Consider the following 24,883-nt stretch of genomic DNA (forward strand, 5'->3'; position numbering starts at 1 on the left):
TTTGATCAAGGGGGGGACGACGCGTTCGAGGTCGAGTGATCATCATCGTGCATCGTGCACCTCGACATCCTCATCATCATCGTGCATGCGATGGCCATACGCGACCAGATAGCTCGACAATCGTCTCCTCATCGCGATCGCTCGTCATGGATCCCGACGAACCAGAATCCGCAAGACTCGACCGGGAGATCGCGGCGCTCCTGCAGAAAAAGGCGGCGGCTCAGGCTAAAGAGCAACAACGAGCCAAAGTCGAAACCGCTCGACGAGCCAACATCTTGGTCGAGAACAGTCCGGTCAAGAAAAAGACTCGTGAGTGCACACTATCTTCCGCTGCATCGGCTCTCGGTATTGACGCGCTCGTGGCGCTTTCAAATTCCTGGTTTTCCATCTGACCGTAGCTGCTCAGTATCATGCGGCACTTTACGAACAGGCACCTATCAGACAACCCATCTTCAATCACAACCGGTTGACCAACCCTATACCCCAGGCGGGACCTTCTAAACTCATCTCGCAATCACACGCCCAGCCATCAGCCCTATCTTCCGGACCTTCTCGTCTTTCGTCCGCGCTTCATCGAGCCCGTCAAGACGATACACCTGGAAATTCTGATGCCGACGGCGATGATGACATCAGCAGCAGGTCTGGCAAGAAGAGGGATGAGGTGGATATGACGGTCGTAGAGAGCTTGACCATGGGTCCGAAAGACTATGGGATGGATGCCCTTGGATCGGATGAATGGAGGTGGACCGAACCTAATAGTGGTATCAATCTCAAGTGAGCCTCACTAGATCCCTTCGTCCCCCTTGTCTTTGTGCTCGACCTCGCCAGGGCTGATCGATAACTAATCGTATCTCCTTACAATCATCACCAGGGAGCGTCTCATGCCTCATGCCCAAGTCCAGAACCACCTCGCCGACCGGTACATCCTCTCTCCCTCCCAGATCTACTCGATCATGCGCCTCTCGAGCGATAAACAACAATACACGCTGCCCGTAGATGCCGGGTGGGCGGTCATCGGGGTCGTCTGCCACAAGGGGGAGATCAAAGTGACTCAGGGCAAGAGGAAGGAAGACAAGAAGAAGAAGGGTAAAGGACGGGCGAGCGACGAGGAAGGCGACGAGGATGATGATGAAGAGGACGAAGATGAGGATGAAACGGATGGGAAACGACAAAAGAACGGTCAAGGTCCAGGGGAATGGACCAAGAAGAAGAAGACCGGGAACAACGCCCCCGCTTCGAAATTCATCACCATCAAGATCTGTTCCCTCCCCTCCCGCTCTCAACTCTCCGGGTCCACCTCTGCTTCACAGGGGGACGCGATCATGAACGTCATGCTGTTCGAATCCGACTCGGATGAGACGCTACCTCTGTCTTACCCAGGGGAGCCTCTGAAGAGACGGTATAGAGGCGGGAGTGGGGGTGCGTTTGAGGTCTGGTGGAAGTTGGCTGTAGGGGCGGTAGTGGGGATCATAAGTCCGAGGATCTTGAAGCCGTTCGGGGTGAGCTCGAAATCTTCCGTCCGCGTTGATCTTGCTTGCGACTCCGTTCGCTAATCTGGTAAGGCGTTCCCAATTGATAGGCAGGGAACAAAGGTCCTCATCCACTCACTCATCCTGTAGGTCTCACACCTTCGTCGGCGGACGACATCTTCCTCATCGGACGAGCTCGGGATCTGGGAACGTGTGCCTCCATCAAGCGGGATGGGAAGCAGTGCACCGAATGGGTTGATTTGTGAGTCGTCACTATCTCACCACGTACAAGTGAAAGCAGTCCGAGAGGACCGCTGGGAGACTGATATAGAGATGGTCCGGTCAATCGTAGGCGGGTACATCAGCATTGCGAGTATCATGTGGTCGGAGCGATAAAGCAGATCCGAGGAGGAAGAGCAGAGTTTGCCGGAAGGTGGGTCGATCGGGCAAAGGCAGAGTCTCACTCGTTCACTTGGGCCCACTGACTTGAACGTCAATATTTGTGACAGCACGGGCGGATTCCAACTCGCCATGAAGGCTGCCGCACCGATGTACAGGCGAGGCAAAGGCGGGCAAGACGATGGTAGAGAGCGGAAGACCCGACCGACGAACCAGATCCTACCTAAGCGCGGGTTCGATGACGGGACGGGTCAGACGTATATCGTCGGCGGTCGTGCGATCTCGGAACGCAAGTCTTCGAGGTTCGCCGACGAACACGTGGTGGAACGGATGGGTCGGGAAAAGCAGACCAACCTGAGACGCAAGAACGAGGCGGCGGCTAGGGAAAAAGAGCTGGACATGTTGATGGGTTCAAACAATGGGACCACAGGGGCCAAGTACCTCGAGGCGGCCAACAAGCTCAGACGAGACGACCAGAAGGACAAGAAGGAATTGCAGAAAAAGGCGGTCGAGCAGGGTCTAGGGGACACGTTGAAGCCGAGACCGTTCCACGCGAGCGCGATCAAGTTGATAGGTTTTGATCCGACGACGGCGCAGAACGAGGGCGGGTTGATGGTCGAGAAGGGGGAAGAGGGAAGAAAACGAGTAAGTCCCGAATCGGGCCCGGGGTATTTCTGTCCTATTCGTATGAACTAACGTGGACGATTCGTCCCGATCAGCTCGAAGCCATCGCTTCTCTCCGCAGTAACGCTCGACCGGCTGCACGCCTTGGCAATATGGCAGGGATGAAGTCGAAGTCGAACGCAAGCAATCCACTCGATCGACATCGGCAGGTCCCAACACATACCGCATCGACGGAGGAGCCCATGATCGACCTGACAGATTCGGATGATGATTAGCTGACGTCCATACACTCGCTATGTCATTAAATAAGGGGTGGTCATAAATCGTTAAGATCGTCAAGATACAACAGATCATCCTCGCCCGATATTGGCAATCTAACCGAACGACTTGAGGGAGATTTGAGGCTTGGCCGCCACCGGTGCCCTTGCATTCGTGGCGTGGGTGCTCGCAACACTCTGTCGAATAGAAGTCTCGAGGCGGTCTCGCTGCTCGGGCTCGAGCGTGTTGGCAGCGTCCTTGAAAGCTGTAGGTGCTTGTCCCGCAAGCGCTAAGAGATGGCGGACCGCCAGGTTGTGTATCGGGTTCGCTTGATCCGGGGTCAATAGCACGATCAGACTCGGGACGAGAACCATATAGACTCGAGGTTCTAGTATTTGACAACTCAGTGACTGCACAAGAAGCTGGTGTGAATAAGATAGGCAACTCACTCGAATCATCATCGAATGTTGCGACAAAAGAGACAAGTATCTTGATGACCTCGTCGGTAGTTGCGATTAGCGGGTCGTCCGCCTGCACAGTTTCGGCTACGGTGGCTGCAGAGGCGAGGAATTGCACCAGTTCAGGAACGATCTGTGAGACGCCTAGTTGTAACGCCGTATTGCCCCGGTTGGCGGATTGAAGCAACGCCCTCGCACATTGCATCGCAACAAGACCGATCTAGTATGAAAATGGGTGATGGCGTGTTAGCATTATTGGATATATAGCTGAACCGGAAAGCATATCAAGATTACCTGTCCTCCAGCCTTGACGCGTTGACCGATAGTATAGCAAGCCTGCTCGACGACATCTTGGCTGACCTTGACCGATGCGCCGAGATTGGTCAAAACTAGGACCACAAGAAGCATGTTGTTCTTCGACTTGATGACCGCCGCGGGACCTTCGCGTCCTCTGCCATGGCGAGCAGCAAGATTAGCAAAGCACAAGCCCTGAATGCAGCCAGTAACTAACCGGACATCATCTAGGTTCGACAGCGCAGCGGAAAGAACGCTGTGAATTGCCTTGCCGAGCATTTCTAGCTGTGGGCTATATGTGGAGCCGGCGTCAAGCAGCATCTTGAATGCGGGCAACGTCGGACCCGCTACATCTTGCTCATTGCTTTCATCTCGCAGCAGATCTATGATCGAGAAATTATGAGACGGGTTGGAGAAGTTGCGCAGTGACCTGGAACCTACCGGTGTATAGCTGTATCCCAACAAGGAAAGCATGGAATCTAGTCCCCGCATCCAGTGCGGCGATAGCCGAGGTAAAGGCCTGGAATCCCGTTGAAAGCATTTGAATCTTGTCAACTAATGCGTCCGAGGGCAAGACTGCGAAACCGTGCCGAACCACAACGATGAGCGTCAGCCATTGACGTTCCGCCAACAACGAGGACTGTCTGCTTACAATTACTTGGCGCCTCGGCAGTGCCCACGCTGACCCGTAAAGTGTACGTGATCACGGCTACGACCCGTCTGATTTGGTCTTGATCTCCAGATGTGCCTCGGCTGCAAGCGAATCCGCTCATTATCTGCATCATCTCTGTTCGTAGAGCAGCCCCTTCTCCTATGGCAATGCGGTAACAAAGCGTGCATAACTCGTCGAAGATGGAGCTCGAGAACAGAGCCGCGCCAGAGTAGATGGGTTTCACGAGCGTTTGAAGCGCCTTGGCCGCGGCGATAGACTCTAGTTTTGCTGACGGGTTACCAAAGGAACGAGAAATCGTCTCGAAAGCTAGCCCATACACCACGAAGAAGTTCGGCAGTGGTTCCGGACGAATGGTGGAGACGGTCACGTCCGAGCCTTGCTCTCGAGCCTGATGATATCCGAAAGCTTCCAGTACGGATTCATCAATATGGACTTTCATGGCCAATGCCAAGGCTTCCAGGATGACGGTAGCAGACTTTTTGTAGTACTGAAGACAAGGACATCATCAGTTCGGCTCAGGCTATCAGAAGGGTAAATCCACCTACGGGCAATAGCGTTTCTCTGCCAAGACCCGATTGAGCGAGGTCCATGCCTCCAGAGGACAATCCCGATCCGGCTTCTGGATCTACCCGTAGTAGAGCATAGTCTTTGAGCGTACCCACCCATAGACGGTTCAACATTGCTTGATGCGGCTGAACTACGTCTCGCAGGAACGTCTGGGTTTCGCTCGAGACTCGCAACTGAGCCCAGGCGGTTAGAGCAGCTAGTTTGAGGGTTACCGCGGCATTCGATGAGAGGTTCTCAACATCCCCAAGCGGTTCGGTTGTTCCTTCTGTAAAAGCAAGCATTATACGAGCATGAGTCTAAGCGCCTCGCAGACCGGGCCACGCTTAGATACTGACCGCTACATCGCATGAGCGCCCCTGTCAAAAGCTTCAGGATCCGGCCCATACGAGATACTTCACGTACGACGCCCGATCCGATGAACACCGCACAAACGTCGATCGCGCTGGCCAAGACTTCTGGGGCAGAATCAGTCCCGAAGCTCGGTGTCAAGGCTGCAGCAATCGGTGCCTGATGCTGTTCGAGCAACAGAGCTTGAGGAAAATCTGGGTCGGGGCTTTGGGCGAAATTCTGTGCGGACAGGTCAGAGACACTTCAAAGAGCGCGGTTATTGTCTGAGACGGACTTACGACAACGACATCCTGCAACACTTGCAACCCCTGCAGGCGGACTTCAGAAGTGCTCGCGGTCGACGCAGCAAACGCCATCTTAATCAAATCGGACAATCGGGCTACGAGGAGTAGCTCGACTGGTAGACCGGATTGCCGAGCCGCCACAATGTCAAAATGTTCCCGCCTGCCTGAGGCGATTACTGCTGCGACCACGGCGTGTACACATTCCAACGCAAATAGCTGGGTTCGCCATCTGGCTGGCGCAGCAGCCTCGAGCGCTGAAGTGCCCGATCCCAACGATTGACCCTCATCATCCTGGAAACCGGTGAGAACAGATTTCGTGATGTCCTGCTTCGGAGCGGTCGTGCTCTTGTTGATGATCCGTTGGCAGAGCGCGATCCACCCTGCAGGCATACTTGCGGACGTCTGCTGGATCCAAGATAAGATAATCTGTCGAACCCCATCGATGGTTGGGTCTTCGTCAAGCAGACCAAACAATATCTCTACCAACCGGTTGCCTCCCAATTTTGACATCAACGCAGCATCCCGCTGGACGACCTGATAGAGAGCGGTGATGGTGGCAATACGTAGCGGTCCATGACCAGCTTCCAAGTGGGCTTGGAAAGTTGTTACGAGTTGCGCGGTGTCCACGGCATTTGGCGCAAACATCAGTAGCTGTTGTGTGCAGCGAATGGCTTCGACCGCGAGGCCGTCTTGACGGTCTTCGCCAAACTCTTTGATGAGCATCAAGCTAGTCTCTTGGGTCGGCGTCTTGTCTTGCATTTCAGGTCCGATCACGCCAATCAAGGCATGAAGCAAGCGACACATTGCTGGGTACGCGGGCAGATCTCCCCGCATATTGGCACTGCCTACTGATCCACCGTCCGGCTCATGGGTCTCGGCCATGTACGAAGTCGCGATCATGTCCATGGTTTGATTCACGAAGGGCGAGTATGCCAGACTGGCAAAGTCGACGATGCGACTCAAAGCGCGAAGAGACCAATAGTGCACCACCGGGTGAGGATCGGTCGATAACGAGGAAAGCACGTTGACTAAGGTCTTCAGCAAGGTACCGGCAGATAATCCACCGATCCGCTCGTAGACGCAGGACAACGCTAAGGCGCATCCGGCTCGACTCTCCGGTACTCGGTTCTGAACCAGTTGGTCCACCAGCCATTGCGTCTGGTTGTTTACATATGATCCGCCGGCTATTCCGATGAGGCTGCCGAAAGCGGAACCCGCAGCCTCTCGTATCGGCTCTTCCCGGTCAACGACAGCATCTTGCAGGAGTGCCCGCAGATTAACGAGGACGCCAGTATCGGACATGTTGTCCCTGGACTTTCTGGTGGCAAAACGTTCACCGTGAGCCAGGGCGGACTTCAGCGACATGATGATATTGTAATGGACCGCCTGTTTCCTGCCTGGACTCCGGTCGAGCTTGGGACTTCTCAGGTGATTTGTCATCAGCGTTGTCGCTTGCATCAACGTCTCTGAGTTTTGATGAATGAGCAAGACCTCGAACAGCTCTAGCGCGGCGTCGACTACGCCTGTGGCGGCGGGAACAGCCGTCATCGTTGCGTTGGTGTCGCTCGAAGATCGATATAAGACGGACAACCGGTCGTTCTCGAGCATTGGAAGGACCGGCTTGGTGAGCTGCAGAAAGAAGAGGAAAATGGTTCAAATCACGATCCATTACGCTGCATGCAAATTCAAGCCTTACCAGATTTTGTAGCCGCTGTTCTACGAGATCTCGATTCAAGGTCTCTTTCCGGGTGAATGCCTCACGCTGCCCTGCTGTTGCGTCGGCCGAGCAAATGCCAAATCCGTACCCATCTGAGGTGGACCATACATCGGTAAAAGGGCCAATTGCTGCGTGATTCGTCGTTTGCGGTTGAGTGCCCGGAAGACCACTAACGTCGGGATCAGCAAGAATGCCGACAGCAGCCTGGACCAGTGCCGGCTGGACCCCCTCTGTCGCACTCGAATTGCCTAGCGTTCGGAAACATTGGAGCACGCGTCGTCTCAGTTCGTGTTCCCGAGTGGCCAGCGTCATGGCGGATCGAGTCGCGCCCACAGGGACATTTGGGTTTTGTTGTTGTTCTCGCAGATAGTCGCTGTAAGCTGTCGCGAACCCATTGACAAAGTTGAGAGTGTTTGTCAACAGCGAAGTCAATCTCCTCGCAACGTCCAAGGTGGTCAACTCCTTGTTGTTCTGCAGGAACGTCAGAATGGCTGACAACGTATACTCGCGAACGTCCAGAAGGAAGGCCCATTCCTTTTCACCTCGTTCCCCCACCGACGTATCTTTGCTTGTCGGTTTGGGCAAGGAGTTTCGCCAGAGAACTAGTAACTGAGGCAGATGAGAAGCGACAAACGTAGGTCCGAGCGTCATCAAACCGCTCATCAGAGTCCATGCGACGTGCACTTCCACCTCGGCGACCTTGAAATCGTGTTCGCCTGAACGCTTGAGCAGTTGTACAGCAGTGTCCAGAACCCTAGTGCTGATATCGTGCGACACGTAGAGTGGTCGATCGGGAATGACCGCCATCAGCGCCCCAATAGCGGTGGCTTTTCCGTTTGCCCGAGCGGACAACTCTGCCGGTGCCGATGGATTTCCCATCAATACTATATCCTTGTCGAGCGCCTCGACCAAGGCATTCAAGACTTTGGGTAATCGTAACGGCGTCGTGGCGCAGTAGACCCGGAGACACCACGCCGAATGTAACCGAACGGATTCGCGCGGATGGGACAACAGCCTGAGCAGCGGTTCCTGCACAGCATCCTGGATGACAGGCGCAGCGGTACCCAATTGGCGTAGAAGCTCTGCCAGTTCCCTGAGGATAACCAAGAGAACCATTTCGCTCGGTTCCGTTGCACCAGGCAAGACCGCCGGCCATCTCTTCATGTACTTGTCGGCAATCTCTCTCACGGCCATACCCTGACCTTGCTCCGACAGTGATCGAACTGCAATGACCTCTCGCAAGACCAATCCGACCATCTCCCTCACTGTCGCAGCTTCGTGTGATGTCGTCTTGTTTCTCGCCTGATCAACGACCTCGACGATGAAATGCTCAAGGATCTCGGCATACCGTGCTTCTACGTAGTTCGAGCCCAGACGCTCAAGCAAGGTCGCGTAAATATCAAAGATGGCGTTCCTCGTTCTCCTTGCCGGGGTAGGTGATCGGTTGAAATGCGCCGAAAGGATTTTGAGCATGGCTTGCGGGGTGAGCAGGGATGTGGTGACTTCGGCTGCAGCCGAAGTGACGATCGTGATCGGATCCTCGTTGTCATCCCCGGCAGGTCCGGCTTTTTTGCCCTTCTTATCCGGAGGTGGTGCTACGACCGATGAAGCGTCCTGGGTGAAAGCCAGTAGGTGTGCAACGAGCTTGGACATGGCCCTCTTTGTCGGATGATCCGTCTTGTCAAGCGCTTTAACGACGAGCGTGATGATGTTTTCGATATCGGACAAGGTGGTGATGACGCTCGTGCACTCTCGCAACGCTGCAAGAGCCTCGGCACACGTCCTTTGTACCGCGAGCGCATTGTCACTGAGCCCGTTCTTGAGGTATCGAAGCAGGTCTTTGGCGATCGGATCGGGTACGGCTCGTCCAGCAGAAGAGAGCGATTTTGTCAACGCCGAGACCGCCTGCACTCGAAGCAATACAGGCTATGAAGACATCTTCGTTAGTGCCCGGTCCATTCGGCTCGACGTTTGCAGCGGATGATAGGGGCTCTCACCTGCGAAGTCGCTCGTACAATCTTGACCACCGTAACCGCAATCTCCGACATCAAGGACATCATCTGACGAACAGTATCAAACTGTGTGAGTATCCTGAAACTTGATCGCAGTAGGATGTTGGGATAAAGACTTACGTTCGCCCCGTGAGCTTTCATGACTTCTCCGATCACATACCAACATGCCCTGCAGTTCCCGAAGATCAGCTTCATACCTCTCCTGCTGCTTCATCTGCTCCTTTGACTTACACCCTATACGTGCTGTCCGTACCTCCCTTCAAGACATTCCCATTGTTATCTACCACGACCTTCAACAGCTCCTGTACAAGGTCGAAGAGCGTCCGAGATTCTATCCGTCGATGTAGCTTGATTATTGACCTCGCTATTATCTGACGGGCGGGTCGACCGGGTTTAGGCAATGACGAAGTCGTTTGAGCCGAGTAGACGAGGAGTTTGGTGAATGTGCTGTGAAGCGAGTCGACAGAGCTTTGGAGATGGGCCTAAGGAAGGTAAAACGAGCGAGGTGCAACTGTCAGAGCTGCTTCCTTCCCTAGGTAACGGCCGAGCCGGCTCACCTCCGCGACATGATCGATAGCCCGTTCAACATCTTTCAGCCACAGCAAAAGCTTGCCCTCGGAACCTGGAGCTTTGAATCGGTTCTTAGACGCAAGGTTGAGGGTAAGTTGAGGCTGGCAAAAGGTAACGTCCAGAACACCGGTCGGCATACCTCGTCAAAGTTGAAGCTGGCGGTTGATGGGTCGTCCGCTTCTCCAGACATCTTTTGAGACAAGGAGCAACGCGATGATTGGTTATTGAGCAGGTGAAAGTCGTCAGGCTCAGTCCAAACATGCGAGATTTAAAGGTCTTGATAGTTGGCTGTCGGAGAACCCGTCAACGAGCGGAAACGCTGATATCGCTGGGAACCTCCTGATCGCGGGGTCACCGCAGTTACGGCATCTCTATCGCTGCCGCGTCGCCCCTTGTTTGATCGTCCAGGTGAAACACACGGTCGAGGGCAACGCCGCCTCGACCTCACTTTGCATGAACAGGAATACATCTTATGACTGGCAGGGGCCGAGGTGAGCTCCATCAGCATCGCACGTAGCTGTGTATACAAGTCAGGTCGCCCGACTCGCTACCAAAACCGACTTCCAGGCTAACAAGGCGACCTTGTCGAATCAAGCGGTCGCCCGCTCATCATGACAAGTATCAAGTTGCCACGAAAGTTCAAGCTTACGGCTGGACTTGCTCTTGTGGCCTATAACGATAAGATCCGAAATATCGGACATAGCCCGGACCAAACCTGACACGTTCGGATCTTGTTTCGGGTAGAACACGCAACCCGAATACAGCCTGAATGCAGCCATGACGAAATAGGATAAGAGGCTGTGAGTCGCCTCCGCACGGCATACATTCACTGTCGATTGTTCAAACAGCGGATTCGCAAATCCTATAGGCAGTCTAGTCGCCGGGACACTATTTTTACCAGGTTATAACGTTGTAATCGATTTCAATCATATATGCTAGGTGCTGGCTCCGCCCTCGTACAGCTCTGGACTGTTAAAGGCATGACAACACATACATCATGTGTTACTACTGGATCCCTAGACATACACAGCGAGAACAAGCGCTCTCCCGTACAGATCCACAAAGCCCATCGACTTATCGGACGCTCGAACCCCCGAAACCCGTGGCTCGTCTCATATCTCCCAGCCCCCCAGTACCACTGTCCGCCCGAGCCGCTGCCATCCGACTGGATTCTCCACGTCGTCTGGGACCATCGTCGGTCTGCCAATCGAGTGGTGCTCCCGTCCTGAACCGATCCCACTCGGTCTCGGTGTTGCGATCCCGACCGGCCCCGCCGGACAAGAGGTAGGCCGCAGCGCCTCCCAGAGCTGCGCCGGTCAGAAAGTTAGTCGACGACGACGACGAAGCTGAGGCTGTAGTCGGGTCAACCGGACGGGCCGGATCTTTCGTGTATGGTGGAGGCGGAACACCGCCATTGAAACCTGTTCCGCCACCACCGGGGCCTCCGGGGCCACCATCGTGCCCACCACCACCACCTCCAGGCCAGAAATTCGCAAGCGGTCGAGGAGCGTACGGTGGAGCGTGTCGCTGTAAACAAGATCTGACGATCGAGTAGATGATGGCGAAAGCCATTCCAAAGAACGCCAAAGAGAACAATAAGGCGGCTAAACAGAGAGGCGGACGTGATTGGTATCAGTGTCGCACACGAACCTTAGGAGAACAAGATCCATGTTGCTCACGCCAATCCAGGTTTTGTCCCCTTGAAAAATCGTACAATCCACCTTCATCCAACCGGCGGTCTACTTGGATCAGATTGTATTCCAATCCACAAGATCCTGAACGACCCGAACAGAGCGTCAATTACGGCGAGACTGGTATTGTACGCAATGATATCTGAGCTCACCCTTGACGACAAATTTGTCTCCCGGTCGGCTCCACCCTTCACATCCCACATGAACCTCGCCGAGTCTCAGGCTCGAGGGAAGGTCGGTGTCACACTGGCGTGGAGAGTAGTCTGTCTTCAGCGATTACGGAACAGTATAAGTTTGATTACAGCCGACTCACCTTCCATTGCATGTCCCCACTCCCATCGTCTCCCATGCTCGTACATTGTACGACCTCGGGCTGGAACAACTCGCAGGCCTTTCCCTTGCAGGTCAATTGAGCTGTGGTCGACACCAAAGAGAAGCCACAAAACTCGCTATCAGTCCCGCATTCGATCGCTAAAGACTCTCACCCGAGCCCGCTTCTATAACTAGGCTTCGCCTCGCTTACCTATAGGTTCGTTCCGCCTAGACTTGGTCAAAGCGTCCTGATGAAAGGTGACCGTCTTGATCGAGTTCAAGCGGATCTTCTCATTTCTCGTGATACCCATGATGGGAAGGGCTTGGCGAGTAGTGGGACGGGTACCGAGTCTCCTGCGTTGCTGTCTAGTCTATGAGATGCGATGAGCAATCGAGCCGTGAGCGAGGGCTCTTTCGAGCGTACTGTAGATTGTTTTGCAAAGAATTACGTGGAAGGGTACGATTGAAGCTGGGGGGGGGGGGGTCCATTCGCAAATATAGCACTGCTCTCCTCGACCTCCACGTGACGTGGAAGCTGATCGGCTGTGACCGGCAGAATCGAGCGGGACCTTTCTTTGACACCCGAGCTTTGTGTGTCACAAAGCCAACATTTACGGATCGTGCCGCTCCTGGCGAGACTGCTGATATTCCCTCTTATCCGAGGTGGGATTGACCAAATCAATCCTGTCGAGTTAATGTCGACCTGACGTGCGCATGCAACTATGAGCCAATCACGACAACATCGCAACATCAGAGTCCAGTTGGCGGTTGCAAGGGACCCCTCTTCAAACACTCAGCCAGAAGGACGAAGCGCCGAGGACCCCAAGGATGATGAAGCAGGAAAGATCGGCCGTCGAGGAGAAAGTTTACTGACATTACGATGAGGTGCTCGAGTTCAGTGATGGGATAATTGCGCTGGTTGCCGTTCCATATAGGGGATTGAGCGGCCGTCGAGTGTCACAACATGCTGTCAAGTCTCTCCTTCTGATTTTCGGACAAGTATTCCCCTCTAACCCTATGTCAATCACACAAATCTGAGGACCAGTATCGCAAGATCGTGACCCGGTTGGGTCAAAAGAACGTAGGAGGGTCTTGGCCACTGTTCCGCTACCTTCCATCGTCATTAGCATCACAACCTGATGGAATTCATGATTGTCTCGCCGAACAGGCGCGGTTCGATGGCTGCTGATCATCGATGACCGAACAGCAGCAAGATATGCAAGATACACATTATTGGAAGGAACGATACAAATGCCGATACAGAACCAGGCATACAAAGCAGCTTCAATGATATACAGTTCAGGTCGCTCACAATGCCATCCTGGACATGAAGCCGAACAACGAATCCATGCTGACGTAGCGCCTGCCGTTCTTGTTGAGGTACGAATCGATCATGGCCTTTATCTCGGAAAAGGTCTCCCGGTTGTGCATGACAAGGGCGTTGATTTCCTCTGACGACAGAAGATGCTTATTAGCTTGAATTTTTCATTCGACAACGGCTTCTTCCTGCTCACCCGCTCGTGCCATGCCTACGCTGGCTTCGATCGCTTTGTCCACGTCAAAGAGAGAAGCGAGATAAAGCATCTGGTTGTAAAGTTGCGAGTCCGAATACTGCAACGATTGGAGAGGATATAAGCATGTGTTCCGTCACGCAAAGTATCGTTCCGGCTTACCTCTGGTCGCATCTCTCCTCGACAGCCGACCTTGGAAACACAACGACGACCATAGACGCTCATCATCCTCGTCCTGGTTTCGCAGTCGGAGCATACCAGAGTGTTCTCGTAGTACTTGTTGATATGTTCGCGGATGTGGTTTTCGACCTGGATAGCCATTCCTGCAGCCGATTGAACCCTTCCGCACTCGAAGCACTTGACGCCTTCGTTATGTATGGAGGACATCTACACATATACCCGCGGTTCAGGGCGATCCCTTGAAGAGCCAATCTACCACCTCGGGCTCACCTCCTCGATGTCTTCGGCGATACTGAACATCCGGATATCGCTGTTGCAATTTCGGCAATGCAGGACAAGCCTCTCACAATCTCGGAAACGTTCCTTGTCCGAGATCTGAGATTGGAAGGTGAAGAATTCCTTGTCGTGCGTCGAGAGGATTGCCGTCTTCTGGTAACGAGCAGGGTCGAGTCCTGGTAGATTAGGAGAAAAGGTAGATCAGCAAGATGAGGACGAAGGAGATGATACGGCTACGATCTACCTAGACATTCCGCCAATCGTGAACGGTCGGTGCCTTCGATTTCTTCGCACAAACGCTCGATAGGAGGCAATACCTGCTGAGACAGATAGAAATCGAAGTCTGATGGCAGAGGCGTGACAAGTCAGTGGCAGTCGGGACAGAATGCGTCCGTCTGGTTTTATCGCACGAACCGATCTTGAGCTCAGAGTCTTTCCGGCGGAATTCATCTGGATGAAACGCGTGATCCGCTTGGGCACTCTTGGCGCTCTTCCCGTCAGCACCGAGACAGAAAACGTAAGGGATGACTTCTCCCGCTTTAGCTGCTTGCCCCTTTTGTTTCATCCTGAGAGCAACTTGTACGTGAGGTTGGGATTTCTTATCCGTATAGTCTTCGGGATTTTTGCTCAGACGCTGTATAGAAATGCTCTTTACCGTTAGCATACGCTGGCATCGGCGACGAATATGCACGCTATATACCTTGAAAACGATCAAGTCATCTAGATCAATCTTGCCGTCTCTCAGGTCGTTACCAACGGTAGTGAGGTATTCGTGGATCTCCGTAATGGCATCCTCCGTCGCCTTCCCAGAAAGGACTTCGTCCAGTACGCGGCTGTGACGAGACGGCGATCAGTACAAGAGGACTATATTGATAGTTCACGTACCACTCACCCAGAGACCGTCTTTGACAGCTTGCAATACTCTCGACGGACCATGTCCAAACCCTTGATCTCGGTTTTGGAGGTGCCGTTCTCTGACACCTTGACTGCCGCGTATTTTTTCTTCTGCAGCAATAGAACTCGAGAGAATACCGCATCCAAGTCGATTTCGAGCAATTTGTATCGGTCGTTGACGTTGCGCTTGAATTCGTTGGCGATCTTGAGCGCTTCAGGGTATGTGGTCACGTTCGAGTTCACGAAAACGGAATCGGTGTCTCCGTAAACGACCTGTGGACCATGATCAGCTTCAACTCCCAGAGGCCCAATCGTAACTGTGACTTACGTCGAGACCGATGCCTTCCGCTACTTCTTTTGTCTGCGTGAGGGTCTCACGACCTTTGAACGTCGTCAATGCGGCCAGCGGTCTCGCATAGAACCGAGAGCCAGCGAAACCAAGACATCCGTACATCGAGTTGGCCGTCAATTTCAGAGCCTTTTGCTTGATGTCATACTATGGAGGTCAAGGTACGGTCAAGATCCGTCTTCGCAAAGCGCAAACACAAAGTCACCTACCTGCATCATCTTGATCTGGGAAGTTGAAGTGTCTTTCATAAGACTCTTGACCGTTTTCCGTCGACCGACAAGAGTCGCGATCAAACGGGGCAAGACGCCCTGACCAACTTCTGCTGAGGGTACATCGGGGATTGTATCCTCATCCTAACGACAGAGACCAGGTCAACATGCGGACAAGTTGCTGCTCCCTGAATCCTCAACTCACCGCGTTCGGATCTCGGTCGACCGTGGTGAAGTCGATATTGTACTCTTGGATGATACTGGGGTATAGCGAATTGAAGTCCATGACCATGACATAGGTATCCCATAGTCCTCGTTTGGGCTCAAAAACTAGTCCTCCCTGGTATTTATTCTTCTTCGGCTCGGCTATGATGTTGCCCTCGGCGTCAAAGGTCGGCTTCTTGGCTGCCCTGGAGGATGGTTTCCCCTCTCCTTTGTCGGGGCAGATGTACTTCAAGCGGTGGAATTCGTGCAGCAAAATGTACTCGTTGCGCTCTGCTCGCGCTCCAGTCATCGTTCGGTTCCTGTTGTATCGCGGTTAGCACGTATTACCAAGCTGGAGAAGGGTCACCTTTGCTCACCAAGAGTTACCGGCCAGGTTGGTCAACTGCTTCGTCAGTGGTAGCAGCTGCACCTTTGCTGCAATGGCCATCTGCGCAAACGCATCCATCTGCATGTGCCTGATGAAATGCAAAAGTCGGTCCGGAGACACTGCATAGCCGTCGAAGTATCCTGCCGTGTCTTCCGGATCGATGTCTTCCCGCACAAAGCCGAGCTGGGTGCTGCACATTTCCGTTAATGACCACGTCACGGAGTCGATCATTCCCTAATGCAGCAAGGATATTTCAGCCTGTCAGAATATATTTCAATGCCTTAAAACATGGCGATTTACTTACCTTGGCACCATCACCCGACAAGTCGGCAACAAGACGTCCCGCCAGAAATTTGGCGTTCCCGAAAGCCTGTTTACCGACCCGCAGTTGCGTCCGCCTGATTCGACCGATGCGCGACCAGTGGTCCGCCTTGAGTTCCTTCATCCTGGTGAGCAAGACCTCAAGGGTCGTACCCAAAAAGTCGTGCCCGACGATGACATCTGGATCCGCTCTTTGGATCTGGACTGCAGCAGGATCATTGATGCAGATCAGTCAAGTGCGATCGAAACTGCGTAAAACGAAGAACTTACCAAGAGTGAGGTTAAGGACCTCCCTCTCTGATCTGACGGTCTTGATCTGCTGCTTAGGGGCTCTTGCTTCGAAGTACGGCGGGAATTTCTCTCCCAGAGGTCGCATGACAGTCTGCGGTACATGCCGAAGTTTCTCGACAGGAGTGGGATCATCGATATTGTCTATGGGCGCCCATATCAGCCAAGTGCTTGGGTGATCCTATCATTTTGACTTACAATCTTCCCATACAGCCGTGCTGATAGCTAGCAGCTCTTGCGTGTTCATGCTGTGGTTAATGATAGTCCGGGCATTGATGCTCATCACAGTCAAAGGTGGAATTTCTTTGGGTGCAGATTCGTCTGAATCTAGGAAAATGTTCACATTCTTGGGGTCCTTGACGCGAACTTCTAGTCGACACCAGGTTGCCTATCATGAATCCGGTTTGAGTCAAGCTTTCGTAAAGATAAGCTTCAATCTTTGCACTTCACTCACGGGTTTTTGGGTAACAGGCAGACAACCTTGGATATCCAGCCAACAGGGACCCATGATTTTTCGCTTGATGACCAACATCTCAAAGGCACTAGTGTTTGTACCGAAGACCTTGCTGAATGTGGCTCCGCTCAGGTCACCCGGTAACTGTGGTTCTACATGTTTGTCCGATGTTGCCAGTCTTTAGTAAGAAACCAATGAAAAGCTCGCTCATCATTCACTCACGATCAAAGCCATAGACCACCTTGTACCAGTCGGCTTCGCCCCGTGGTACATTCGGTTGTTCGAAAGCGTACTTCCGGATGACCTTTTTCATCCCGAACCCGCCTTCAACACCATGCTTCCTTCGTAGAGTATCGAATTCTCGGTGAACGTCCATAACCGAGACCTCTTGATCCGTTTCGAACTCTTCGTCTGCGGCGTTCTGACATCAGCTCAACGGCATGGCTGACACGCGCTACCTCGTCGAAACTCACCTAGTCTTCGCTCGCGAGGCAAGATGAAGAGATTTCTCTGTATTCCGGTAACGGTGACGCAACAGCTGACGTACTTTTCCATGCTCCGGTCGAATACCTTTCCCAGAAGGTGTACCACACCATCTTGCTCGAGATAGTCGAGCCAGTAGAATCGCAGCCTTCTTTCCGTCTCGGCATCTTCCTGGATTCCAGACTTGCGTTTGCTGCGGCGCTCCTGTCTTGCCTTGATTGAGCTGTCAGAATGCTCGCCGTCGCTGGCAGTATCCATTCCAGACGAATCTTCGGTGTCTAATGGCTCGAAAGCGTTCACACGCAGACTGGGAATGTACTTCTTCTGGGCAGCAGCGGTAACCGTGAAGGGTGATCCGAGGGAATCATCGTTCAATGACCCCGTATTGAGCGTTTCTTGGAGACGCAGCCAGTTCTGTCTCTCGGCTACTCCTTTAGAAGCCGAACCAGCTGGCTTTGCTGCTGGAACGCTTTCTGCTTGGGTCTCCGCCGCGAGAAGTTCTGCCTTGATTCGAGCTTGTTTCTCTACCTCCACCTTTGTCGACATGGCAGACCCGTTCACCATGGCCCGTCTGGTCTTTGTGGGAGCGGCCTTTGGAGTAGCATCGCCGGTCTTGTTGGCTCCGATGGCGGCCATGAGCCTATCCCTAGCTTTGCTCTGATTCGCCTTGGCCGCAATGGCTCGATCAGAACGAACCAAAAAGTCCTCGTCGTCGTCATCGTCATCATCGCCATTCTCTTCGGCCTTGACGACCCCGTTTACCCCAGCATCGAAGACATCGTCCATGTCCATGTCGTTTGCGAACGATACCCCTTTCCGAGCATTCCTAGGGGTCTCGACATCTTCGGCCTTGACATTGAGACGAGGCTTCTTCGCGCTATCGCTTGTCCGCATCTCCCAGAGACCGATATCTCGTCCCTCCTGACTATCTCCAATAGATCTGCCCCTGAAAAGAGGCCCGTCACTAGGTAGCTCGAAGCCATCAGACGATGGGTTCGTCAATGACCCGCTGTCATACGCATCGCCGGGCGAAGTCTTTCTCTTCCTTCGGAGTCCACTTTGAACTGGTGATGATGAAGCGATGTGTTGGGAAGAGGAATCGACCGTGCCGAGAAGGTTGGCCATAAAGTCATTCTCCGAGTCTTCCGTAACTTGTGGACGGTAAGCAGAGGGTTTTGAAGGTGGTGGGGGTTTCGGTTTGGCTGTGCGTGTCGGTTTCTTTTTGCTCGCTAATCCGTCAAAAGGCTTGTCCTTAGATGATTGCCTTACTCGCTATACGGGCACAGATGATACTCACTCCGTTTCGACGAACCGTCATCCTCCTCTTCCGACTCTTCTTCGCTTTCATTCCGACCGTTCTCCCACACGTCCATTCCGTTATCTGCGTAACCGTAGCCTTCATCGTCTTCGACGAAGTCATCCCTGGCTAAGCGTTCTCCGACGATATTCTTGTATTGCTCCTCGCTGACTTCATCATATAGATCGGCATCCTCGGGCTACAAGAACGAATTATGATCCTGTTCAGTAACGTCTCTTCTCCACTTAGCCTCCCTCTTCTCACCTGCCATTGCTTCAGCCGAGACCCTCCGGCTCTCACTGCACGAAGAGCTTGCAATTTGTCCGCTTTGCTTTTCCCACTCATCCTGGTTCAAGGTCTTAGATTCAGATTCGATATCACGTATCAACAGCCTGGGTGAACAGCATTGCCGATGTTGTTGAATGTAGAGATGCTTCGATCCCAAATCACACCTTAGGAGAGCTCTTGCGCTCTTGAACGCGTCGACGAGCACGACGCGTTCAGCGAAGGGGCGACGCGAAATGAACGCGTCTAAATGGGCTGCTGTTTCACTTTGATCTCCGCTCTAGCCGCTCTCGGGACTTCCCCACGATGTAATCCGTCCAGAGCAAGGCATGCGCCAAGATACTCACATCAAGCATTTGACCTCGAAAACAGATGCATTGTCCATGTACTACAGGCAGCACTCAGCGAGGCGCAAATGAGGAGGACATGCGAAGTGTGGGTTTCAGATTGGCTTATGCAATATGCATTGGATTGAGCCACATCATCCGGTATCTCTTGACAGCTGCTCCCTCAGACCGACATCTAGGAAGGCCGCCTAATCCATTCTCGTCTAGAGCGCACCGAGACAACTTCCAGGAGCAAGGGACAAGCGTCAGCTGGGAAGATGCTCTGGTGACATAAAAGCGGAGGGTATTTCCATCTCGACGCGCCTTCTAGATTGTCGGATGTCGTTCTGAGTGGCGCTTCAAGCTTCAAACACGATCTTATCGACAGAAGCTTCAGGACATCTGTCTTCCTATATACTCATAGCCGGAAGTGTTGTATCTCAGACCGTTGATGATCGTGTCGAAAAGCAAGATGGGAAGATTGGGGCCATAGACGGTCATCTGATGGTTCGGTGGGCCTGGTCACGAAAGGTCTCGAGTAGTCTGACGAGGCCAGGCCTCGTGCTTTCATTTCTGCTTGGCTGATTGCAGTCCGGCCTTGATAGCTCGAGATTTCTGGATCAAAAAATGAAGACTCGGTATCGACCCTCTCCAGGGATTCCCGATGCTTGACGATAGTCCTTTTGCAGTGAATGGTCACAAACACGCCCTGATGGTGCCATTAGCGTTCAGCGGGTCAACAACAGCTTCCTTTAAGCAAGGACATGCTCATTCGACGGAAATCTCACGAGAGAGATCAGATTTGCTTTCAGGTCCACCGAAATCTAGGCTAGAGTCCGACCGATCGACTTTCGATGGCGGACATGATACGTCAGTTGTGTTATGGTATTACATTTGCAAGAGGCGTTCGATAGACGCTTTTCATGAAGCACAAAGTAATGAACGATCGAATAGCTGAGCCTTTCCGTCTGCCGCCGCGTAAACCTGACATCGACATCCTCTCATGTCATCGGTATCCTTCGCCAAGTCGCCGTGATGAGCTTAAGACCAGTAACCTCCCTGCTGGCCTCCACGGTACTGAGCGTATTGAGCCCAGTCGTTTTGCTGAGGGTACCCGGTAGAGTAGCCGTAGCTAGGGAATTGCTGCTGGGCAGCACCCAACTGCTGTTGCTGTTGCTGTTGTTGTTGTTGTTGCTGCTGCTGTTGTTGTTGTTGCTGCTGTTGGTTGGGCATCGACTGAGTACCGGTAGCCGAGTTGGTGCGGCCGATCCCGCTCACGCCAGTCTTGTAGGGATCTTCCTCAGCCGCCTGACCAGGGCGAGTTGAAGCAGCAGCGCCAGGAAGAGAGGTGGGGGGAGTTGGGGTGCCAAGGTAGTTTTGCGAGGCAAACTGCGATTGATAGCCGAAAGGCTGCTGTTGCTGGGTCGCCTTGTTGTCGCCGTACCTTGCCAAGTAAGACGAGTCGTCGTAGGTAGAGGTTTGACCGCCATAGTGACCCTGTGCAGTCGCGGTGCTGCCGGGCTTGCTGCTAGCGGCCTGGGCCATCAAGGGGCCGGAAGAAGCTGCAGGGGCCGGCTGGTATGGACCTCGAGCGGCCTGAGGCATGGGATAATACGACTGGTAACCGGGAGTAGGAGCTTGACCGTCTGCGAGAGAGAAAAGAAAAGGCGATAGGTAAGTCTAGCTGTCTCGACAAAAAAGGGCACAACGGCACGACCTACACTGGAAGTACGGGTTGTAGGGAGCATAGTATCCGCTCATCCCGGCGCCGCCATAGTAGCCACTAGGAACCTGCTGTTGAGGTTGAGCAGCGGGAGACGCCAATCCGGATGTCTGGGCAGACAAGGGCTGAGGTGTGGCCTGCTTGGGCGCTTCTTGACTGGCTTGACGAGGGTATCCACTGGCAGCGTACGAGTCGTACAATGACTGTTGCGACTGGTTAGAAGACGAATTAATTTAACGAACGTCAGATCGGATCGGTCTGTCAAACAAAGCAGGCGCGGCATACTCGTTGTGATTCCGTGGAGTAGATATCCGGTGTCGTGGCGTGCTGAGGAGGTTGCGCCTGGTGAACCTGAGGCTGAGCGTAGCCATAAGCAGCCTGTGGTCCGAAGTTGCCGTAAGCCGACTGCTGTTGAGATGGCTGCTGCTGCTGCTGCTGTTGCTGCTGCTGAGCCTGCGACTGGCCATAAGCGTCTTGGTAACGCGACTGGTAGTCGTTTGGCTGCTGTTGCTGTTGGTAGTAACCCTGCTGGCTGGAGCCCTGTTGCTCGTTCGATGCGACTGCCTGCGACTCCTTGACAACCGGAGATGCCGAAGCGGTCTGCTGGGGCTGTTGTTGCTGCTGCTGAGGAGCCGACTGTTGGTAGTATTGCTGGGGCAAGGGCTGTTGAGCCTGGGACTGGCCATATTGACCGTATCCCTGGAAGGGGTAGTATCCCGACGTGGCACCGTAAGCCGACTGCTGGGCGGCGGCTACAGCAGGCGAAGCCATCTGCGCCGATTGAACAGGCTGGGAGGTCGGTGGTTGTTGAGCAACAATAGCCGGCTGGCTCGAAGTGGGAATAGCCTGAGCTTGTTCGCGCTGCTGCTCCTGTACAACGGGTTCTGATTGCTGCTGTACTGGAGCCTCCTGGGCCGGTTCGGCTTGCCTGGAGAGGAAAAGCGTCAAGAGAGACGATGTTAGATCGAAACAATAACGGAAACAGATGATACTACACTTGCTCTTGCTCATCGGCATCAGCGTTACCAAAGTTCAAGCTTCCGAACTTCATGTCGAGGCTAGAGCTGGCAGCTCCGGATCCAGGCAACATGACCGCCTGTCCATCCGTCTTGTATCGAAGAGCGGCACGCGAGTTGGTCCTGACGGGCGCGATAGCGGCTTTGACGGCAGGGTTGAATCCAGGAGGTCCAGCATACGAGTCAGAAGGCTTGCTGGCTTCAGGCACGGCGGGAGCGGATGACTCCTTGACTTGAGTCGTCTGTTCCCAAGCAGAAGGAGGGGCTTGCACGCTAGCCCAAGGGTCCTTCATAGGCTCAGCGGCAGCGACCTCGGGCTCCTGAAGGGGATCTTCTTGCGTTTGGGCAGGCTCTGGCTCTTGAATTTGTACGGGTTCTAGCTCTTCTGACTGATCCTCGACGATTTCGGGCTGATCCATCTGCTGGGAGGACAAGTCGAGCTCTTCCTGCTTGACTTCCTCGACGGGCTCGGGTTCGGATTCTTCTTGCTGAGTGGCTTCAGGAGCAGCGGGGGCTTCGGGTTCAGAAGCTTGAGGTTCGGGAACAGCTGCAGGAGCAGCCTGGGGAGGGGGCGCAGGCTTAGGGGCAGGTGCAGGAGGCGGCCTATGTCGACGAAGGGCAAGATGAGATGTAAGCTTTCTCGGCATTGTCGGTTCGACAGCCTCTTATCGCCACATCGGCGCGGGAGAAGATATGATACGTACTTGGCGATCTGAGCCCAACTGAGCTTGGCTCCCTTGGGAATCGTGGTGGCAGCCTTCTTGGGAACGGGTGGTACATCCCCGATCGCAGACGGTGCGTCTCCCCAACCGCCGGCCGACTCTAACGCGGCATCCGTCTCGGCCTTTGTAGGTGCATCTCCCCAGCCGGCAGAAGCTGCGAATTCCTCGTTGTTCGAGGTCTTGGGGGCGGAAGTCTCTTCCTGAGCTACAGGCCAAGCGTCTTCCGTGGTTACGGCAACCTCGCTAGAAGGAGCCTCTCCGGATGTGGATCCCCATGCGGATGTTGAATGCTCTGCCAAAATGTCGCTAGGAAGACCGTTGGCGTCTCGTCCACCACGGAAACCGCCGCGACCGCCTCGAGAACCTCCTCTACCACCTCGCACGGTACCTCGGAAAGAGTCTGTAAGGACACATACAGTCAGTCCGGCGGACAGGACAGCACTCTCGTTTCAACTCGACTCACCACTTCCTCCACGACCACCTCGGCTGCCTCCTCGTCCACCTCTGAAACCACCTCGACCCGAAAACCCGGTCGAGTCACCCGCAGCGAAACCACCCGAATCGGCGTTCCCGTTGGTGTGACCGTTCGGCTTCGAGGCTGCGGATTTCTTTTCTTTCTTTCGCGAAGCGGTAGTGAACTTGGTCGCTCGGCCTGAAGAACAGAGCAAAGGATGGACATGATCGACGCGAGAAGTATCGTTCCTAGTCAGCATGTTGCCTGATTTATCTCGGAACGTGAAAGTCAAGTCGGTGACTCACCGTCCGTGATCAATACAGCTGCTTCCTCTGCATTTCCCTTGGTGTCTGCAAGTACTGATGCTAGAGCATCCTCATCCCAATCGGGGAATAGCGGAGATAGCATCTGTAGCTGCGACGCATATTTCGAGGTAGGGTTCGACATCTTGACTCGTCCGTTTGATCTCTTGTACGCGATCGATCGGTACGTGTTCTTGACGAGATGGAAGAATTGATGAACACAGCCAAAGATGCGGAGAGGTGGTGTTTCGAAGACGACTTTAAGATGTCACTCGAAAGGTAACCGAGTTCCAGGTGTGATCGAGTTGCGCGTACGCTCGGGCGGTTGACGTGTAGATGACCTCGCGAAGCGTTTAGTTTAGGTTCCAACGGGACGATTCAGGCGTTTTTGTCAGAAGACTGCTATTTGTTTCGGAGGGGGAGAATAGGCGAAGGGGGTTGTAGAGATCAAGACTGTGCACTACTGGACGTGACGTTGCGAGTTCGATACGAGGCTGAACCCCGAACGGTAACCCTGATCCGGCTGTCGTCACCGCGGGACGTGCTCGCTGGCTGTGAGCTAGTGAAAAGATCGACTTGTGCCAACCAGAAGCGCCGTCGATCGCTGCCGTAAGCGCGCTTGTTGATCAGGTCGCATTATCAGCACGAGCTAGGTTCATCAGACATCACAAGGGTGATGAGCATGCAGCATGAGATGCATAAGCAGGCAATGGTGTACCTTGCACTTGTATCTTCTCGACGGCTAGAACTCAAAGCAGTGCAGCGAAATTTCGACACTGCGACATGATCGGTCGAATCCTGGCATTCGTGGCAACGTGCCTTCTTCTGCACGGTGAGCTCACTGACCTCGACCTGTACACCGCAACAACGAGTACTGATCCTGTTTGTCTATAGCGGCTTATTCGACGTATGAGCGTACGTCTGACGGATAGTCAGCTTGCGATTCTCCGATAATATACTGCAACGGTCTAAAGTTCCCGCATACTCAGATCTGTCCATCTTGAAGGCGATGGGCAAGCCAGAAAACCACATTCCCACTTCGGTAAGCTGCAATTCTCATTCGACTAACTTGTAATAACTTGCTCAAGTCATCGGATTGTTCGTGCCGATACGACCTGTAGATCATTCTGGAAGCCGTCCTCTCGTTTTTCATCTTTGTGCCTGGAGTCGTCTTGGCATCAGGACCTTTGGAAGACGTGACATGGCGAGGAGAAATGGCAAGACGGTCAGTACAGCCGCAACGAGACAATCCTGCTTCAAAGTATGAGCTCATATGCTGTCGCTTCGATATAGATCGCAAGAGGATGTGCATTCGAGGATGTCTTTCTTACCGTTCGGACCGGCTGCACCGAAGCCCGTCAGATAGAGCTGTTGCGATCGAATTCGGCGAACCGTCACCTTCCCGATGATGTGTGTAGATGTGTATGGTTGTACAACAGGATGCGTGAGCTAGAAGCTCCGCCAGTACATCGTTGCGTGTCGTTCCATAAATGGGTTCCCCGTCTAGAATTCTCGAGTCCAACCT

The 24,883-nt window shown here is 53.6% G+C and overlaps 6 protein-coding genes across 6 annotated transcripts; 2 read left to right on the forward strand and 4 right to left on the reverse strand.

Annotated features, from left to right (window-relative positions):
* Positions 1 to 146: 146 nt before the first annotated feature.
* On the forward strand, positions 147 to 2,767 carry HD553DRAFT_339443 (uncharacterized protein; the record flags this gene model as incomplete). The annotated part of the gene is made up of 7 exons (XM_046182443.1): positions 147 to 309; positions 399 to 774; positions 872 to 1,499; positions 1,580 to 1,731; positions 1,822 to 1,902; positions 1,979 to 2,513; positions 2,588 to 2,767. 7 exons carry the CDS (start codon positions 147 to 149, stop codon positions 2,765 to 2,767), a joined length of 2,115 nt encoding a protein of 704 aa, XP_046039274.1.
* On the reverse strand, positions 2,588 to 9,939 carry HD553DRAFT_159801 (putative clathrin-coated vesicle protein). The gene is made up of 15 exons (XM_046176819.1): positions 9,813 to 9,939; positions 9,661 to 9,744; positions 9,335 to 9,585; positions 9,224 to 9,272; positions 9,089 to 9,151; positions 7,071 to 9,017; positions 5,369 to 7,003; positions 5,078 to 5,309; positions 4,721 to 5,007; positions 4,155 to 4,662; positions 3,944 to 4,078; positions 3,720 to 3,885; positions 3,503 to 3,659; positions 3,200 to 3,428; positions 2,588 to 3,138 (listed from the first exon to the last, which is right to left on the reverse strand). Exons 1-15 carry the CDS (start codon positions 9,861 to 9,863, stop codon positions 2,867 to 2,869), a joined length of 6,066 nt encoding a protein of 2,021 aa, XP_046039275.1. The 5' UTR covers positions 9,864 to 9,939; the 3' UTR covers positions 2,588 to 2,866.
* A 418-nt stretch (positions 9,940 to 10,357) lies between these two features.
* On the reverse strand, positions 10,358 to 12,108 carry HD553DRAFT_330679 (uncharacterized protein). Its single transcript, XM_046181984.1, has 5 exons — positions 11,888 to 12,108; positions 11,678 to 11,778; positions 11,517 to 11,610; positions 11,353 to 11,448; positions 10,358 to 11,277 (listed from the first exon to the last, which is right to left on the reverse strand). The coding sequence occupies exons 1-5, from the start codon at positions 11,985 to 11,987 to the stop codon at positions 10,748 to 10,750; spliced, it is 921 nt and encodes a 306-aa protein (XP_046039276.1). The 5' UTR covers positions 11,988 to 12,108; the 3' UTR covers positions 10,358 to 10,747.
* A 742-nt stretch (positions 12,109 to 12,850) lies between these two features.
* Positions 12,851 to 18,940, reverse strand: HD553DRAFT_305447 (uncharacterized protein). Its single transcript, XM_046179166.1, has 20 exons — positions 18,795 to 18,940; positions 18,531 to 18,729; positions 17,224 to 18,462; positions 16,973 to 17,161; positions 16,751 to 16,902; positions 16,495 to 16,684; positions 16,279 to 16,440; positions 15,992 to 16,212; positions 15,677 to 15,921; positions 15,301 to 15,619; positions 15,096 to 15,239; positions 14,866 to 15,033; positions 14,536 to 14,810; positions 14,344 to 14,476; positions 14,058 to 14,277; positions 13,888 to 13,986; positions 13,638 to 13,819; positions 13,350 to 13,574; positions 13,191 to 13,287; positions 12,851 to 13,127 (listed from the first exon to the last, which is right to left on the reverse strand). Exons 1-20 carry the CDS (start codon positions 18,873 to 18,875, stop codon positions 12,985 to 12,987), a joined length of 4,683 nt encoding a protein of 1,560 aa, XP_046039277.1. The 5' UTR covers positions 18,876 to 18,940; the 3' UTR covers positions 12,851 to 12,984.
* Positions 18,941 to 19,931: 991 nt separating this feature from the next.
* On the reverse strand, positions 19,932 to 23,871 carry HD553DRAFT_305450 (uncharacterized protein). Its single transcript, XM_046179167.1, has 7 exons — positions 23,362 to 23,871; positions 23,066 to 23,254; positions 22,585 to 23,002; positions 21,866 to 22,483; positions 21,150 to 21,792; positions 20,863 to 21,076; positions 19,932 to 20,787 (listed from the first exon to the last, which is right to left on the reverse strand). Exons 1-7 carry the CDS (start codon positions 23,501 to 23,503, stop codon positions 20,183 to 20,185), a joined length of 2,829 nt encoding a protein of 942 aa, XP_046039278.1. The 5' UTR covers positions 23,504 to 23,871; the 3' UTR covers positions 19,932 to 20,182.
* Positions 23,872 to 24,141: 270 nt separating this feature from the next.
* On the forward strand, positions 24,142 to 24,724 carry HD553DRAFT_339448 (magnesium transporter; the record flags this gene model as incomplete). Its single annotated transcript, XM_046182444.1, has 5 exons — positions 24,142 to 24,190; positions 24,253 to 24,273; positions 24,348 to 24,400; positions 24,480 to 24,583; positions 24,652 to 24,724. The coding sequence occupies 5 exons, from the start codon at positions 24,142 to 24,144 to the stop codon at positions 24,722 to 24,724; spliced, it is 300 nt and encodes a 99-aa protein (XP_046039279.1).
* Positions 24,725 to 24,883: the final 159 nt, after the last annotated feature.

This window comes from Filobasidium floriforme (assembly GCF_021052385.1).
Source record: "Filobasidium floriforme strain CBS 6241 chromosome Unknown HD553scaffold_3, whole genome shotgun sequence".
Classification (NCBI taxonomy): domain Eukaryota; kingdom Fungi; phylum Basidiomycota; class Tremellomycetes; order Filobasidiales; family Filobasidiaceae; genus Filobasidium; species Filobasidium floriforme.